Below are 18291 nucleotides of genomic sequence, written 5' to 3'. Positions count from 1 at the left end.
TCACAAATCCCTTATAATCATAAGGCCAGATACACTAATTGTTGTAAATCCTCTCTCCCAACATCTCCATCAACCACTATGCCCAGATCATCAAAATCTCAAAAGACTCTTCTGATATATCAAAGTAACTCTAGATCATGACCTTTCACTAAAAGGAGGTCCTCTCACTTTAAACATAAATTACATGCCAATCGGGCTAGCGAATCTAGTGACAAACGATCGATCCTAGGAAGTTGCTCAATCCTCAATCCTAATGTCATTTCCTGCCATGTCAAGAAACATCCAACGGTTGTCCATTTCTCTACTGAAGCTAAATATCATGCTCTATATTCAATTGTCACTGATATTATATGGCTATGACATCTCCTACAAGACTTTCACAAAGAAACAAAGCAACCAAAAGTCATTCAATATGATAAGACATCGGCCATAGCTATTGCTCGTAATCCAATTTGCCATGCTAGACAAAGCACATAGAGATATATTACTATTTCATCAAGGAACACATTCAATCTAAGGAGCTAGCTCTTACTTGAACAAACTGCTGACATATTCACTAAATTTCTACCTACACCATGCTTCCAAATGACTAGGAACAAACTACCTTTTGTACGCGAGATAAGTATGATACACCAAACCATCAGCAACTAAAAGCACAAATCAAAATCGTTGGATCATAATAATCTCAATTCATCTCCAACACACATACGTGAACTTCCAAACTCTTTCGCTGTGTCTGCATATTCCTTCAATACTCTACTGCTATGTACAACAACAATAACAGCAAGTCTTTATCCACTAAGTGGGGTCGGCTACATGAATCCTTTTCTTCTGTGTCCTATTCAGTGTCATATTTTTATTTAATTCTAATAAATTAAGATTGTTTTTTATACAACATGCCCAAGTCATTTTAGGTCTGCCTCTATCTTTTTTAATATAATTCAAATATAAAACATCTACTTTCTAAATAGGATAATCAGATTGTCAACGTTTAATGTGATCATCTAAAGACAAGTCAGTCACTATAGCTACACCAACCCTTTCACCGATATATTCACTTTGCATTTTTCTCTAAGTGTAAAGCCACTCTACCGCTATGTAATAGATAGAATTGTTATAGTTTTATGCAGAATTCATTCTGCTTTACTTCAATTTATATCTGCTTCCTTTTCCTCTGTACAGAAATTAGTTCACCACTGTTTTACACCGACTTCAACATTGATCATAAAAATATTATTGGCCATTCATTTCTGAAGGAAACAGTTCATAATATTCACAATAACATTAAGAAATTCAACTTCTCTCACAATAATTCCACAACAAATTTCACAAACAGCTTCCATCGTCCCATATAAACCCCAATCACAAGGCAGAATAATCTATATAAACATATATCAAGACCAAAAGAACTCATTGTCTATTTACAGGCCAAACATCACTAATAACCCACCAAATTTTAAAACGTTCGATCATTCAAAAGGATTTAATTAGAAATTAGAAATAGTTTTAGAACATCTCAAATCCATCAAAATATAACCATTCTAAATTTCCAATGAAAAAAGTTGACATGAAATCTTCACATGAAAAAATTATTTTTTTATTCTATCCATAAACAGACAAAGGGACACTACCAAGCAAAAAAAAGAATAAATGTGAAACCACTGTTCTGCAGCAATTTTTACACAAACAACTAGGCAATAAAGGAAGCTTCTGGCCATTTTCATCATAACCCAGATCCAGATTTGAAACTATTATCGATAAAGCTGAAATAGAAAGGATTAATCTGCCAATTCTCCTGGCATCTAGCTTCATTCCTAAGCTTGCGTATGTTGAACCACTATATGAGTAACAAAAGGAGGAAACTTCAAGTATCCAATCAAATAGAACATGAGAATAAAACCAACTGTAGCATTTTTATTTTATTTTTTTGCAAACATGCAATAAGAAAATTGCAACCTCCTTGTTACAGAAACATTATTGATTTAAATTTATAAGATTCTGAAGCATGATGAGCAAAGGTTGAAATTTCTCATGAAACAAGGTGAAACTCACAATCTGGATTGCATGCCTCCTGCAACAACAATGGTTTCTCCTGTGATATATGAGGAGTCATCAGATGCCAAGAAAGCAGCAGCGGTGGCCATATCTTCTGCCTTGCCCAACCTTTTCAGCAGCGTTTTCTCTTCAAGGCCTTTTTTCTGTGCCAAAAATACATAAACGTTGACCAATACAAAGAAAGGAGAAAAAACTATTAACATTTTTTGGTCACAAAAATGTAGAAAAGTAGGCACGAAATAAGGAGAAATCTAGTGAAAAGCAAAAAAAAGTACAAACTACAGAAAAGAGTCAAAAGAAATAATTGAAATGCATTATGAATAGTTAATGGCAAGTAGTAAACTTCGATGAATCGAGTATCTGTATTTATAAGAAAGAAATTTATCACCATCAATAGCCTTATCCTAACTATTCCTAACTATTTGACGTCAAAGTAGGAAAAGAAAAAAGCTGAATAGCTAACTATGGAAGTGTCATGCAAGCCATGTGATCCAAATACTTGCCAATGCTTCGTCTCTTATAAGGAAATCTGAGAAGTTTGTTGGCACGAATCCTGGAGCTATGCAGTTTACCCTTGTATCTGGACTCATCTCAGAAGCCAGGGCCTGCATATATTAAGGAACATTAGGCAAATGCCATATGCCAATATGTGTAGATCCACAGAAAAAACTTTCAAGGCCTAAAGTAGCTCCAGAGTATCATTAATTTCATTAATACTTGATAAAAAATAAAATTAGCTTCCCGGCTAATAAATGCCAAAAAATAACAAAGAAATATCATATGATCTTCAAATGTTTAAGCAAACAATTAATAAAAGCCTGCCCTCCTAATCATTTTGGGTGTATATGAGAATTATTGATCTAAAAATTGATGCCCAATCATTGACTTGAATCCAAATTATGTGAGGCTCGCTAGGTTGTTTGTAGTTAGAGAAAAGTCACCCTTTTGTTTTGTTTTTTTGAGAAGTGATAAATTTATTAGATTCCATTATTTCAATGGATGTCATTCAAAACCAATACTGGTTTTAAACTAAAAAATGCCTTTGAAATCTTTCAAAATATAATCCTTTTATATCCCCACAAGTGAAAAAAAAAAATTTATTCTCCCAAGAAGAAAAGCATATTTCCTAATTGAAAACCAGTGACACTAAAGAAAATTCAAATTGGACATAAAATTTAAGAGTAAGCAGAAAGTGATAAAAAATTATTCAAATTAATAATTTAGTACGCTTACCACAAACCTGATTGTAAAAGTAGGTGCCTAATTGTATTAAACAGTTTCAAAAAGTGAGGATTAAATGTAAATTCCATACTGTTTTGATGTCAGAAAAGTTAAGAACTCAGATTAATGATTATATGCAGGAGGCAAATACGAAAGGGACCTACTAGTAATTTAAACAAGAAAAGGGATTTTCTGGAATACGATTTTGATGAGGGTATAGACTTTCTCACTCAGCAAATCAGAGGCCAAGCCAGTCAAGATAATGACATTACTGTAGAAGAAAACGGCATTTTTGTTAGAAGTTCAAACAATAGGAATTTTTTCTGGAATTCTAATAGTTAACTTACTATTTCAGCAAATGTTCTCATGCCATGTTAGTAATTATGATGTGAACACTATTCTTACAAGAGGAATACATATAGTGAATTACATATCCAAATGATAGGTGTCTTACTCATCTCAGATATTCAAGCCTAAATGACACGTCGTCCTTAATAATAAATGTGATTGTTTCTTTTTTTCATGCAAAAAAAGAAAATAAAATAAAATAAAATAACACAATTTTCTAAAACATGTTACAACAATCAACCAAATGAACCATAAAGAAGGTTAAAAAATATTGAATCAACCATATTTGGATGGAAGATGATTAGAGTAAGAACAAGCTTCATTTTCAATAGGTTAGCCAAATGGATCTTTCTCGTATAGTTGTCAAGAGACGACCTGATAGTTTAGTAAGCCAAAAACTGCGGTCAGATGATATTAACATTTCATTTACTTTCCAATGAATTTCATAACTTCCAATTTATAAAAGAACCATTAAAAAACCACAAAATACATTACATAGAAATCAAATCATCGAAAATTAATACCATAGTCTATAAGTAAAACATCTGAAACCAATACACAATAGTAACACTACTCAAAAGTAAACAGTATAATAACTACAACCACAACACAACATAATAACTATGAGTAGTAGTCCTTCAGTAAACAAAATCTCTCATGCAGACATAATAAATCAATAACTTTTCCTAAAAGAAACAATTAAATTTAAAAGTAAATTTTCTACCACTTAGTGAACAATTACAGTCTTATTATGCATTAAATTAATATGAAAATATTATGGATGAATGTCCCAAGAAAACGCAATTTATTGATAAATCATGTTGTAAACTTTCATTTTTAATTTAACCATTCTTGTTCAAAATTTTTAACCTCTTTAAGAACTCATATCAGAACTAAAATCATACAGGAAAGTATTCTAAAAATTATATTCGTAAGTACCTTCAAAATTTTACCCCTGAAAATACACTTTTATAATTTTTATTTCTTTTTTCGTGCACAGATATATCATATCCCCTGCCAGTACCATCTAAGGGCAATCCTAAATGACTTGTGTCTTTACACTTCATTCCTTTTAAATTAATTCCATTTAAAGATATTGAATAATCATTTTCCCTTTTTCCATTTCATTTCATTCATTTTAATGTACCTTGTTGATGAGAAACCACACAAGATATACCTTCATAATCTTTCTTTCTACTCACTAACGAGCATGTTGACATTTGTAATTTTTTGAAATTTGGCAAGTTACTTATCAATCCTTGGGCGGATTCTTTGTTTTTTCTCTTAAAAAGTTGTAGACTCAACCAATAATGCCAAGTCAAATAGACTTCAAAATTCGCATCCTAAACACACCAACAACGCAAATCTAATAGAATTTAACACAAGTATCCTAATAAAACCCCCTAAATGGTGCTCGAGTTTAGGATTGTGCATTGATCTATTGAAAATGGACAAATTATAGATCAACCTCCCCCTAATGTCTTGAGGTATCAAAAAATAAGTCCTCTCAAATATGCACAATTATTTTTTTGATGACCTTAGTCAGTCATTAATTTAAGGATGGAAGTAAATGTTTCTCTTTAGAGTTAGAATTCAACATACGCCAAAGTGATTTCCAAAATCTACTAAATAGAAGCTTTTATCTTATAGCTAATTGAGCTCGGGTGTTTGAAGTGTAGAAAAAATGTTTTAAAAAAAGTGATTTCCAAAAGACATCAATTGCAAACGGGAAGAATGAGAAGTCTCTCTCTCGCTCTCGCTCTCTCGCTCTCTCGCTCTCTCTCTCTATCTCACACACACACTCTCAGTTTAGTATTCTCCCCTGTGAAATCAAAGATCATAAAGAAGATTCTTCTCCTATACATACCACTATATCTATTTTTAGGTTATAAAAGGTAGGAAAATTTGTCATAAGAAATTATAACATGGTCGTAAAAATTTTTCAATCACATGCAGTGCTAACAATGCTCATTCGAACAATTAGAGCTAGGCTATCATTCAAAAAAAACACAATAATCTATTTTATAAGAGGACTTCACAATTCTCAGCAAAAGTGCTCTTTCAAAAACATTGATTCCCTTAGAACTCCACTAATTCCTTAGCATTGTAATCTAGCATCAAAGGGATAATACGTTTTAGATTCTCCATTCTCACTGCTAAGCGCATATCAACATAAGAGACTGGTTACATCTAACATGCATTGTCTATGACCTTTTTGAGGATCTAGAATGGTCAATACTAACAGGCTTAATTTACGTGCTACCCCTTTAATTTACCTTGTTGATGAGAATCCACACAAGATATACCTTTATAAACATCATTTCTACTCACTAACAATCATGTTGACGCTTGTAATTTTTTTGAAATTTGATGAGTTACTTCTCAACTTTTTTGCGGATTCCTTAATTTTTTCCCTAAAAGTGTTGTCGACTCAACCAAAAACGCCAAGTCAAATAAACTTTAAACTAATTATCCTAAATATACCAAGAAAGCAAATCAAATAGAATTAGTGGACTATGCATGGATTAATTATAGGTCAAGCTCTCTCCTTATGTCTTGTGGAATCAAAAAGTAAGTCCTCTCAAAAAATGCGATACTTTATTGATGACCTTAGTTTGTCATCAATTTAAGGATGGAAGAAAATGCTTCTATGTAGACTTGCATTCATCATAAACCAAAGTGAGGAATCCAATAGAAATAGGAAAATATTTGGTCAATCCTCCTACAGTTCGAACACAAGTAACAGCTCTAATGACTTGAATATAAGTCATATCAACACATTTCTTCTCAAGAACTCTCTAAAGGATATCTCTTGGAACCTTATCATAAGCTTTTTCTAAATAATAAAAATCAAATGTAGATTCTCCTTATTATCTCTGAACTTCTCCATCAAACCTCTCAATAAATGTATAGCTTCCATAGTAGTCCTGCCTGACATAAATCCAAATTGATTATGAGAAATCTTAGTAATACGTCTTAACCTATGTTCAATTACCCTCTCCCATAATTTTAAAGTATGACACATCAACTCAATTCCTCTATAATTTGCATACTCTTGTGCATCTCATTTATTCTTAAAAATTGGGACCAAAATACTCTTTCTCCACTCCTCAGGCATCTTTTTAGTTTTTAAAATAATATTAAAGCATTTAGTAAGCCAAATCTCCTAAAAATTTCCATACTTCAAATGGGATATCATCAGGTCCTACAAACTTTCCACCCTTTGTTTTCTTTAAAGTCTCCTCAACTTCTTTTTTTCTAATGCGACGGTAAAAATAAAACGTTTTTTTATTATTAACAATATTAAAATCACTAAGGTCGATTATATTTTTAGAAACTTCATTAAAAAGTTTATTAAAATAACTCACTCATATTTTAATATCTTTTTCTAAGAAAAACACTTTTTTATTTTCATTTTTAATACACTTTACTTAAGTTAAATCTTTATTTTTCTTATCTCTTTATTTGAATAGCTTATACATATATTTTTCACCCTCCTTAGTATCTAATCTATTATAAAGATCATTAAAATAAGAATTTTTAACGTCACAGATTGTTCTTTTAGACTCCCTGCGGGCCGTTTGATATTTTTTCCAGTTCTCTAAGCTTTTATATTTAAACCAATTTTTATAAAATAACTTCTTATATTTTATCTTTTCCTGCACATTATTATTCCACCACCAACTATTTTTATTTAAAGAATTTTTTTTTATTCTCCAAGTACATCTTTTGCTACTTGTTTAATAGTGTTTGTTACTATATCCCACAAAGCATTTGCCTCATCATGAACATCCCAAATTTTTAAAACTTTAATTTTACTCATAAAAATAATTTTATTTATGTATTTTAGGTTCCCTCATCTAATTCTACGATGATAAGTCCTAATATTTTTTATTTTACAACTCTTCCTCTTTAAATCTAGAACTAATAAATGATGTTGGGTACTTAAATCCTCACTTGGAATGGCCTTACAATCTTTACAATCTCAACGACCTCTTTTTCTCATAAGAAAATAATTAATTTGTGTTTTATTAGATTCATTCTTATAAGTAATAAGATGCTCACCTCTTTTCTTGAATAAAGTATTAGTAATAACAAAATCATACGCTAAAGAAAAATCTAAAATAGCTGTACCTTTTATATTAGTCACTCCAAAATCGTAGCCACCATGAATATTTCTGAAATCTTCAACCACTCTACTGACATGTCCATTTAAATATCCTTTAATAAAAATTCATTCTTCAAGAGATATCATTTGTATTAAGTCTTCTAAGTTATTCCAGAAATTCCAGAATTTATCTTTAGACCCTATATCTAAATCTACTTGAAAAGCATAAGCACTTATAATATTAAAAATCTTACTATCAATGATAATCTTAAGGGCTATAATTTTATCTCCAACTCTATTAATTTTTATAACATTACCTTTCAAACACTTATCTATAATTACACCTATATCATTTCTAGTGCGACTCTTACCGGAATACCAAAGCTTAAAACCTAAGTTATCAATCTCCTTAGTCTTTTCTCCAACCCATTTAGTTTCCTGAATACATAAGATATTAATCTTTCTATGGATCATAATATCAACTAATTTCATTAATTTACCATTGAGAATACCTATATTCCAAGATCCTATCAATAAAATATTGAAGACAAAATATTACACGAAGTGCAAAGAGATGTAGAAGCTTTCTGAGACTTTATTTCCATTGCACCTCTTCTTGCTTGTGCATCAAGTAAAAAGGCTGCAACGATAAAAAGATAGGATGATAGACATTCAAAGTAGATTTCATTTGCTAGAGAAAGGCATCAAAACTCCAGTGGAGCTAGGTATTCTAAAGGTTTGTATAAAAGAAAAAATTACAGAAAATAAATCTATTAAAATTTGAATTTCTTTCTAAATGTACTCATATAATCCACATAGTAACCATCATCGATACATGCAGTGGATAATTAGAGATTCTTAAAGATAGATTATGATTTATGTCCTGACGTTCATTAGTACTTTGTATCCATGGAATAGTAAGATAATCACACGAAGTGCAAAGAGAACCTTTGTTAACCCAAAAAGAGCCGTCTTTGTAACCCCATACATGGCAAGCCCCTGTTCTGGATTGTATCCAGAAATAGAAGATATTAAGATGATGGAAGATCCCTTGTTCAGGTAGGATGCAACAGCCTGTCACATAAGTGAGAGTGAGCATTGTAAGTGAATCATAATCATAAATAACATAAAAATCCTATCAGCTACCTACCTGTAGGAGTAAAACACTGGCTTTCACATTGATCTCCCAAAGCTTGTCAAGAACAGCCTCTTTGGTATCCAAAATATTATCAACAGTTGGATTAGCAGCAGCATTGGACACAACAATATCAATATTTCCATACCTCTGCAGTGTGGATGCGATTAATTACTCATAAAAAGACTTCAGAATTTGAATTCATAACAAATTGTCAAAGGTACTAAATGAAGGGATATAAATCGAGAAACAAGAAAAAAAGAGTAAATTTTCAGAATCTCGGGAAGAGAGTGCTAGATTTTTTTCTTATATCGGATGTACAAAGGTAACATAGAAAAAAAGTAGCCAGAAAGCTTGCTTTATTCATTCGCCAAAATTGCCTAAAAAATAATTAACTTTTGTGGACTATAAGGATTAAAAATTTAAAGCTATTGTTCAAAACTTTCTATCTTATCGTTCAAAACTTTCAATCTTGGCTCATGGCTCATGTAAGCAATCCATGGCACTCCCCATTCTATGTTAAACACAAATCCATGGCAAATATTTCTCTTTATTTAGTATATGAATCCGTGATATCTTTCATTTTTAACGATTCCAAAACTTTTAATGCTCCCCTCAACTTAGAGGGTAAAAATTTACTATTCCAAATTTGCTTAAGATATTTTTGTAAGGAGAGTTGCAAAATTCTTTATGGGCCATTTGATTTGCTAAAAATGAAATATAATGTAAAAGATTTGCAGAGTACTATGATTATAATATATTTAAAATACTTTCAAGTTATTTGGTTCACTGTAAAATAAATAAAAGACTTCGTATTTTTTGTTTGGTTGGAAGATGATAGAAAATAATGTGCTTCAAAAAATATTTTTTGTCTGGCTGCGACGGAGGGGGTGGCAGGAGGACTGGAAGGCGGGCGGAGGGCAGCGGTCGGCGGTCGAAGGGTGGGAAGCAAGCGGCGGGCGGCAGGAGATGGGCGGCGGGCGGCGGGAGACGGGCGGCGGGCGGCAGGAGACAGCGGGCAGCAGTGAGGGGGAAGCATGGGGGCGTCGGGAGGCACCAAGCAGTAGGTGGCCAGCGGTCGCTGGCTGCTATTACGGCGGCGTGGTGCTACGACTTACCTATAATATTTTACATGAATGGTATAATTCAAATTTGGTCAAATTGACCGAATTCTAAATTCAATCAAATTTAACTACAATATAAACTTCAAATTCAATCAAACTTTACGTTCCATTTGTAGTTCTTCATACCAAAAACATAATTTCCTCAAATGTCGAAAGAGACGGGGATATCCATTTCATATGAAAAAGGATCCTTTCTTATTTCATTTGACATGTACATGAGTTTTCTTTTAAAAAGAGAAATGAAAATTTTCTTTGCCCATCCTGTTTATGTCTCGAATTGGAATAAATAACTGCAATTCGCTCCCGCCTACGAATCAAGCAACATTTTTACAAATTTTACGAACAGATGTTTATCTTCATATTTATCATTCCTTACTTTCTTCTGGAATCTTCATATTTATCATTCCTTACTTTCATTTGGAATCTATTTTTTGTGAAAACAAAAATCAATTTATTGCATTTCTTAACTTTGAATTTTATCTCGACGAAAAGGATGAAGTGCAAATTAACTCAAATTTTAATTTCATTTTTATTTTATGAAATATCTGTCAACCTCCATGTGTTTGGTTTGATCATAATATATTGGATTATGAGCAATATTTATGACAGATGTTTTATCGCAATATATCCTACAAAATTCTTTACATTTAACTTTAATTTTTTAGTATAATTTTAATCCAATGGAGTTCACAAATAACTTGAGTAGTTATGCTAAATTCAAATACATGAGCTGACCAGAAAACAATAGATTGTTTTTGTCTTATCCATATTATTTTATTTCCTCCCAATAGCGTGCAATATTCTGAAATGGTCTCTTGTCCACTAGTGATCCTGGAGAATCAAGATCAATATAAACTTCAAATTTTAAGTTTCATATTCTCTATAGAAAATCGTTTCTCCAAGATTTGATTTTAGATATGAGCTTGAAGCTTATTCGTTGGTGTCAGGACGGATGTAAGATACATAAATTAGTTTCCCAACTAATCTTTAATATTGTCCAATATGAACTTTACTTTAATGGTCATCTAAGTCAAAATTTTGTCATCATTCAGTTAGAGTTGTATAAGACTTACAAATAATCAATTTTGTTTCTCTCAAAAAATTTAAAACAAATTTTTGTAAGAGAAAAAATTCATTTTTTAACTAAGCCACTTTAAACCCATAATTTACTTGAGTTAGCCAAGTTATTGGATTTCAATGTCTGCTCAGTTTTTTTTTATTTTTATTTTTTAACTTTTTTAGTAGTTCATTTCCTTTATTGTCATTCCTAATAACAATATCACAAACATGCACAATAAAAATTAATTTTTTTATCAGTGGAACTTTTTAGAAAGAACATATGATCTAATTGGTTCTGTTTATATATCATTTCATACATGTCGTTTATAAATCTATTAAATCACACTATTGGAATTATTTAAGACCGCATAATCTTTATTTTAATATTCACATCTTATGTTATATAAAAAAAATTGTTGAATTGTAGTGGATGATCCATATAGACTTCATTTCAAATAAAAAACAAATTCTCATAACATATTATTGCATGGATCATCTAAGGTCAGTAGGAAGAGAATTTTTTTTGTAGGCGGAGAAAATAGCATATACAAGTTCTATTATTTTAGCAACAAGAGTATAGATTTTTTTACAGCTTATTTCATAAAATTACATATAGGCTTTTTTTCATTAACCTTACTTTATATCGTTGTAATCTTTCATCTGGTTTACATTATGATGAGAAAAACCATTTGCATCTTATTATTATTATTATTTTAATAGCTCAATGATCTCGCAACCCATGTATGGTTTTTTTTTTCTTTTTCAAGGTAATCATCTATTCTCTCATAGTATCATTCTAATTCTTATTTTCTAGTTTCTCAAATAAGGTTTGTAATATTTTGATAGTTATAGGTTTTTTTTTTTTTTTTGATAGTGTTATAGTTAATATTTATAAAGAAGGGTTTATGTGTGTGAGACAATTTTAAAAAAAAATTGTTTACTAGGCTACGAGGCATAAAGGAGAATATGTGATAATAAATTGATCATTATTATGAGCAGCTGACAATGCCTCTAAATGTTGAGCATGCTTTGAATAGGCTTTATCTTTCTTATATAGACCATAAGATGTTTGATAAAATATCATTCTTATGTTTGTCTGGCTAGAATGTCAATAAAGAAGATATTATATTCATTAAACATTTCCTCCAATTAGTTGTTCTGCCCCAAAAGACAATGATATTGGAATTAACCAAAAAAATAATAGGAAAAAATAAATATTCTTACTATAGGGATGGCAGACGGCTCTGCGGGACCGGCTATTTTTGTAATCCAATTTACCTTTTCAGTTCTAAGATGTCATGATAAAATTGACTAGAGATATATGTACAAATATATAATATGTTGATAAATGACTAAAGAGTCATATTTAAAGATATATGATTAAACCTGAAATAGTTGCACATGAAGATTTTAGAATAAAATTGTGTCGATAACAATTAAAATACAAATGATCATGAATATCATAATACTAAAAATCATATTGAAATTGGTAACATTTTTCAATTATAAAATGTAGTATTACTCTAGCTTGGCAACTATTATCAGTAAATCAGCTTCTTTTATTTTTCATAGTGTATGCATCAATGTATTTTGTATTAAATATAATTAATAAACAAGAGTTATTAAGTTTAGTCATCAAACTCATTTTTGTATTTTTTTCTTTTCATAATACATTCCACTAAGGTGTTTGGTTGATCAACTTGTCATTCATACAATTTTATTTCATTTGTTTTTTATTCTATACAATAATTCTACTTGTTTTCCATAGCAGGTTTGGGTAGATTTGATTATGCTATTTCTTTCAGTCTCCATTCTATTTGTTGTTTTTTATGCTTATTTGATGCGAGCTTATCAAAGACTCTATTAATGAAATTAAATATTATTTATCTTTTGTTGCTTAATATTATTCTCACTATTTATAATTATTTGTATAGAAATTTTCTCTTGTGGATACAACAAAAATTTTTATTTGATCTTAGCACTTGAAACTCAGTACAAAAGTTGAAGTCATTCCCTTCATCACATCCCACCTTACTAGGGTCAATGGGGCGTAAAGTTTTTCGTACCTAGGGTGTGAAATGTAAGACTTGAATTAGAAAGAATTGATAAAACAAAAAAACTAAATAAAGAAACAATCAGAGATGCCGCACATTGTTCTTTTTATTAATCATCATTTTGCAGTCTTGTTTCCCAACTTCCAAAAGGTTCTGATATGCCATTGAACTCAATACAAACTCCTTTTTTTCTTCTAAACTACATACCAAAGGATCTCCAAAATTCCTAACCAGAATCACTCCTTTCAGTAGAAAATTAGGAATCCAAAATTAAAAATAAACCTATGGGTAGAATTGGCAATCAGTTTATGAAAGATCTCATATTGAGACTATATCCAAATTATAATAATTCAATCGTATGCGTCTAAATCCCCCTAAAAATCCATTTTGTTCTTTTCTGCTGCTTCATAAACTAAGGACCTGTTTGGTATCCTATTTTAGGCAGGATTCAAGCAAGATACAGTCTAAATCATGCCAAACAATTTTTGAAAATTTTATCTCTCTTCTCATAAACCCCGTCTCGAGGTTTGCTAAATGTCATCATTGCTTCAAAAATTTCTCACAATAAAAAAATTTAAATCCTGAAACAAATAGCCATACAGCGTGTCAAAAAAGAATTAACAATTATCATGCTAAAACAGGACACTCAAGATTTAAGGGATTAATAGTCGACAATCTGCAATTAGAAGAGAGGGATTTAACCTCGATGGTCTTATCTATGAGTTCCTTCCTCTGCTGCGGATTCGAGACATGGCATACGACACCCATAACCTCAAGTCCCTTGGACCGCAGCTTCTCCACCGCAGCATCAACATTTTTCTGCAATTCCCCCTAACAGTCAACACACAAACCTAGTACAAATCCACACCCACACATGCACAGCGAAAGAGAGAGAAAGGGAGAGAGAGAGAGAGAGAGAGAGAGAGAGAGAGAGAGAGAGACCTGCCGGCGAGAGGAGATGACGACTGAGGCTCCCTCGAGAGCAAAACGCTCAGCGATGGCGAAGCCGATTCCTTGTGTTGAAGCTGTAACAATCGCGACTTTCCCTTGTAATCTCTTCATCTCCTCCTTCCCCGTCTGGCGGAATCAACAGGAATTAAGAAAGTCTAAGGGGCCGTTTGGTAGCCGGTTAAGCAGGACTTTGTACAGGATTTATGTTAAATCCTTCCAAAGGGGCAAAAACACCATGGTAAATCCTACGGATTTTTAAATCCTATACAGTCAAACTCATGCTCGGCAACGACTCGTTCGCTGTTTAAAGATCACAACTTTCATCTTTTCCCTGCGTTAAAAAGACATTATATTAGCATATTTAAATATAATTTCTTTTATGAAGAAGAAAATAAAAAAGATATAATTTATAATAAGATGCTTACGATAGATATATGATATCAAAGGTCAGTCAACTCATTCAAGTACTTATTTAAGTGGACCATCTGAAAACTTTTATTTTTACAGAATGATTAAGGTTAGCCTTTTATGTTGTATATGATAATACATAAAAATAGTAACCCATTTAATTATAGTAAATAGTGGTTTAATTTTTCATAACATAATAATAATATAAATATTATCATAGGCATCTCATGTGTAATGAAACTGTTGGAGCTATAAGAATTCTTGGTGATGGTCTCTTTCATTTAGGTAGGGTAACAAACTTGATTGTTTACTTCTAGTTCTCAATAATCCAATTTAGAAAAGGCATTGAGTTTTTTAGTCAATTTCTTCTTTTGGGGCTTTACTATGATCTCCATTGAGGTTCCAAGTCAAACTCTTCATTGTAATGTTCTTATAAGCATCTTCCATCATAGAAATTTACTTGGTGCTAAGAAGAAGAAGTGAATTAAATTTTAGGAGAGAGAGAGAGAGAAGTTTTAAACTAAAAACTAGATAATTAATTTTTCAATAAAGTATGAATAATCTAAACTTTTCTTAAAGCACTATTAAAGCATTGTGTTGAAAATAAGTGGAATATGAGCATATGTATTGAAATAATGGTGAAAGCATTATCAAGACTCTTTTAACTAATGTAGCACAAGGATTTAAAGGAAGAAAAAAATTAACATCAAGAGCCTAGAGCAAGAAGCAGGTTGCTAACAAATAGGAGCCTAGAATAAAAGTAGAGTTGAGGACTTTTAATTAGTGTTCATATGTTTATAAGTTATGCAATTTTTGTATAAGAGAATGTATTGTACTTTTTATATTGTGGACGTGATTTGGAAGGATCGCATGAAGGAAATATTTAATCAAGTTCAAATTAAAATATTGGTTGCAAAAAAAAAATGATTCTCTACTACCATGTCAACCTTTTCTTTAAACAGGTAGGTAGAAATTTTTATGAAAGGTGCTCAAGTAGCCCTTACACATCTTCATATAGTCGGTCTTTATTTTTCCCACTCATTTATTTATTTTAAAATATTTTTGTTGTGGAACCATTTAAAGATTCTATGTTGGAGAAAGAAAAAAATTGAGGATGTGTGGCAAAGAAATTGAGTTTTTATCTTAAAAGGAAATCTTGGTGGCCAGACTCAACCTTTCAAAGGAGTTTGGGGACTTTTTCTTGCCTACTACCCTAGTATGTAGCATGAATCATAGATTGTTTTTTAAATCCTATTTCTTTTTTGATGTGATAAACTACATCATATTTTCTTAATACTTCTATAATAATTATTTAGCATTTTACACCCTAAAACTGTGATAAATCTTTCAAAAACCCTCTTAGTCATAGGTTGGTTCTATTAGACCTGAATTTGTTCAAAAACTTATTGAACCACCAATAAACACTTAGAAAATTATGAAATGATTTTTAACTATACTAGACACATTAATTTAACCATAATATAACTTTTGAACCTTCATAATGTGCTAAATTTTCTTCACTAAATTTCATACTTAATTAAATTTTTTTATCCTAAGCACCCTCCCATCATTGGCTAGCTCTTATTATTTGAAAAATCTTATAACAGACCCATCAATATATCTAAAGATTCTAAAATATTCTTAAGACAATATAGAATCTCCAATAGCATAATTGAACTACCATTCAATGATAGTTCTAGGTCCAGACCAAGTTGAAGTCTTTGTTGACCTCAGTTTTTGTCAACATTTTTTTCTTGGTTTAAGCTTACTGAAATTCACTTGAGCTGGTCTTGAGCAAATACTAATTTAATAAAATTTAAGTTTTTAACTTAAGAAATTAAAAATGAATCAAAATAATCTTTAAACATAATTAATTTTGACCAAACTGAGAGATAACCCAAAAAATAATTTTAATCACCAAAACTCTCGGATTATTGTTTTCTCTCTCAAGATAAATATAGAATCAAGTCTTCATTTTGAAAGTTGCATGAGACTTGTTATTACTAATAATCATTTAAATGATTTTAAGGATTGTTTGAAATAGGATTTACATGCAAAACTCTTCAAGTCAAATTTTTATGCTTGACAATTATCATCAAAAATCCTAAAATTATCTTTTCCTTCCGCTGGTCAATCCAGTGATCCAAACTGCATTATGTAAGTTACATGATCTTCATAATAACATAAGAAAATCATTCAAACCTATCTAGTGGTCATGTGAAACCATTTTTTTGTAAAATTATGCACTTAGGGATCACATGCATGATAAATGGTTCCATATAAAACTTTTTCAAGTCTTTACTTTTTAAAACAGACTTGACCATTGCAACTGTATCTTTCAAACCTTTCAAATAATCCCCTCCATACTTAAATTCAACTTCATTTGGAAGCCTTTTGAGCTGACAATAATTAGTAGGGAGAAAAATAATAATTTGATCATAACCACCAAAAAATGACTTCAAGTCAACCTGGAACTTTAATTAAAGTTGTTCTAAATTTTAAAAAGAAACCTAATTTGAACCAATAAAATCAAATAATTTTTTTCTAAAAATTCACTTTTTTCTCTCTCCTAAGGGTTTTAGACTACTTTGACTGATCATATCTTGTTGTAGAACTTAAATTAGCCAACACTTCTACCCTTAAACTCATTGTATTTATCTCTATTAAATGAGCCCAAGTTAATTTTTTGTCATGACCAACTTCTGACCACCTTGTAACCATGATCTCTCCAACCACTTAGCAACTTCTCAATTGATCATATCTTAAGCTAGACAACTCCATTTTCAAAATGGCTTGAACTATTAGATACCTTATCTTATTCTCTTAAAAATGAAACATACTTGTATTTCTCTTAACTACCATAACTACCTTTGCCGTATTACTAAAATGACCATCTCCTTTTCAAAATTTGCAATCCTACCCTATTAATGCTCACCCTCCATTCCTTACCCATCCAACAACTCTTTATTTTCCACCTCATTAATCCATATATTGCTTTTCGATTCATCCACCTTATAAAGCCATGACCCCTCCCTCCTCTCTCTCCTTGTCCTCACATTATTTTATGCTCTTCAATTTAAAGAGCTAACCCACTGCTTGATCTTAGCCATCCATGTGATCATAACTCCCTTGCCCCCAAAACACTTCCATTATCTCTTCAAAAACTATGACTCCAACCCTCTTCAAATGCAAAAAATGAAACCCTCTCATCTCTCTCTCTCTCTCTCTCTCTCTCTGTGTGTTTTGCCTTCTCTACCCACCAAATTGAGAGCTTTTCCCTCATTTTTCACCAACCCATGGAAATTGAAGCAGCCTTAACTTAAGTCCAGGTGCACTTGTACTCGAGAGCATTACACAAGGAGCGATGTGTTTAAGTTTTAGGACATTTTTAGTCCAGGTACATATCGCTTTTGCAATATAGGACATTTTTAGTCCAGGTTATCGAACCCACGAGAAGCGATGTGTTTAAGTTTTAGGAAAAGTTCTATCCTACTAAATTTATTCTTAGCTTGGAAGTTAAATTGGTTTAAAGTGTTCTAACTAGTCCTGTTGAATTTCAAACTACTCTTAAATGTTTACTCCTACTGAAATCATACTTAATTTATTTGAATTAGTAATAATTAGGTTATAAAATTACCTTCCCTTGCAATGATCTAAGTGGAGCGAAGGAAATGAAAAATTGCAAATTGTGAATGACGCTAGTGACAAATGGGAGCAACTCTCTTCTTTACCCTCTTCCGAGTGCATAAGAAGGTTTGGTTAAATTGTTTTTAATTCCTTAAACCCCAATTTGAACTCATAAAAGAATATTTTCCTAACATTTGCATC

At 31.3% G+C, this 18291-nt stretch overlaps 1 protein-coding gene across 5 annotated transcripts in view; it reads right to left on the bottom strand.

Annotated features, from left to right (window-relative positions):
- The window catches only part of LOC110037823 (tropinone reductase-like 3), a 44631-nt gene extending 30296 nt beyond the window's left edge, over positions 1–14335 (bottom strand). Inside the window, exons 1-6 of one of the 5 annotated variants that reach the window (XM_020742547.1) lie at positions 14047–14335; positions 13807–13923; positions 8883–9017; positions 8681–8806; positions 2559–2660; positions 2053–2198 (exon numbers count right to left, since the gene is read on the bottom strand). In XM_020742547.1, coding sequence (XP_020598206.1) covers positions 2053–2198; positions 2559–2660; positions 8681–8806; positions 8883–9017; positions 13807–13923; positions 14047–14166 — 746 coding nt within the window. In that variant the 5' untranslated portion in view covers positions 14167–14335. Of the gene's footprint in view, positions 1–1859; positions 2199–2558; positions 2661–8680; positions 8807–8882; positions 9018–13806; positions 13924–14046 lie in introns of those variants that run through there. The other 4 variants (XM_020742548.1, XM_020742549.1, XM_020742550.1 and 1 more) reach the window with 4 other exon arrangements.
- Between the last annotated feature and the right edge of the window lie 3956 nt (positions 14336–18291).

The sequence above is a fragment of the Phalaenopsis equestris genome, unplaced genomic scaffold (genome assembly GCF_001263595.1).
Source record: "Phalaenopsis equestris unplaced genomic scaffold, ASM126359v1 Scaffold225472, whole genome shotgun sequence".
Lineage (NCBI taxonomy): Eukaryota > Viridiplantae > Streptophyta > Magnoliopsida > Asparagales > Orchidaceae > Phalaenopsis > Phalaenopsis equestris.
Note: the sequence above shows the minus strand (reverse complement) of the source record. Positions and strands in the feature narration are given on the sequence as shown.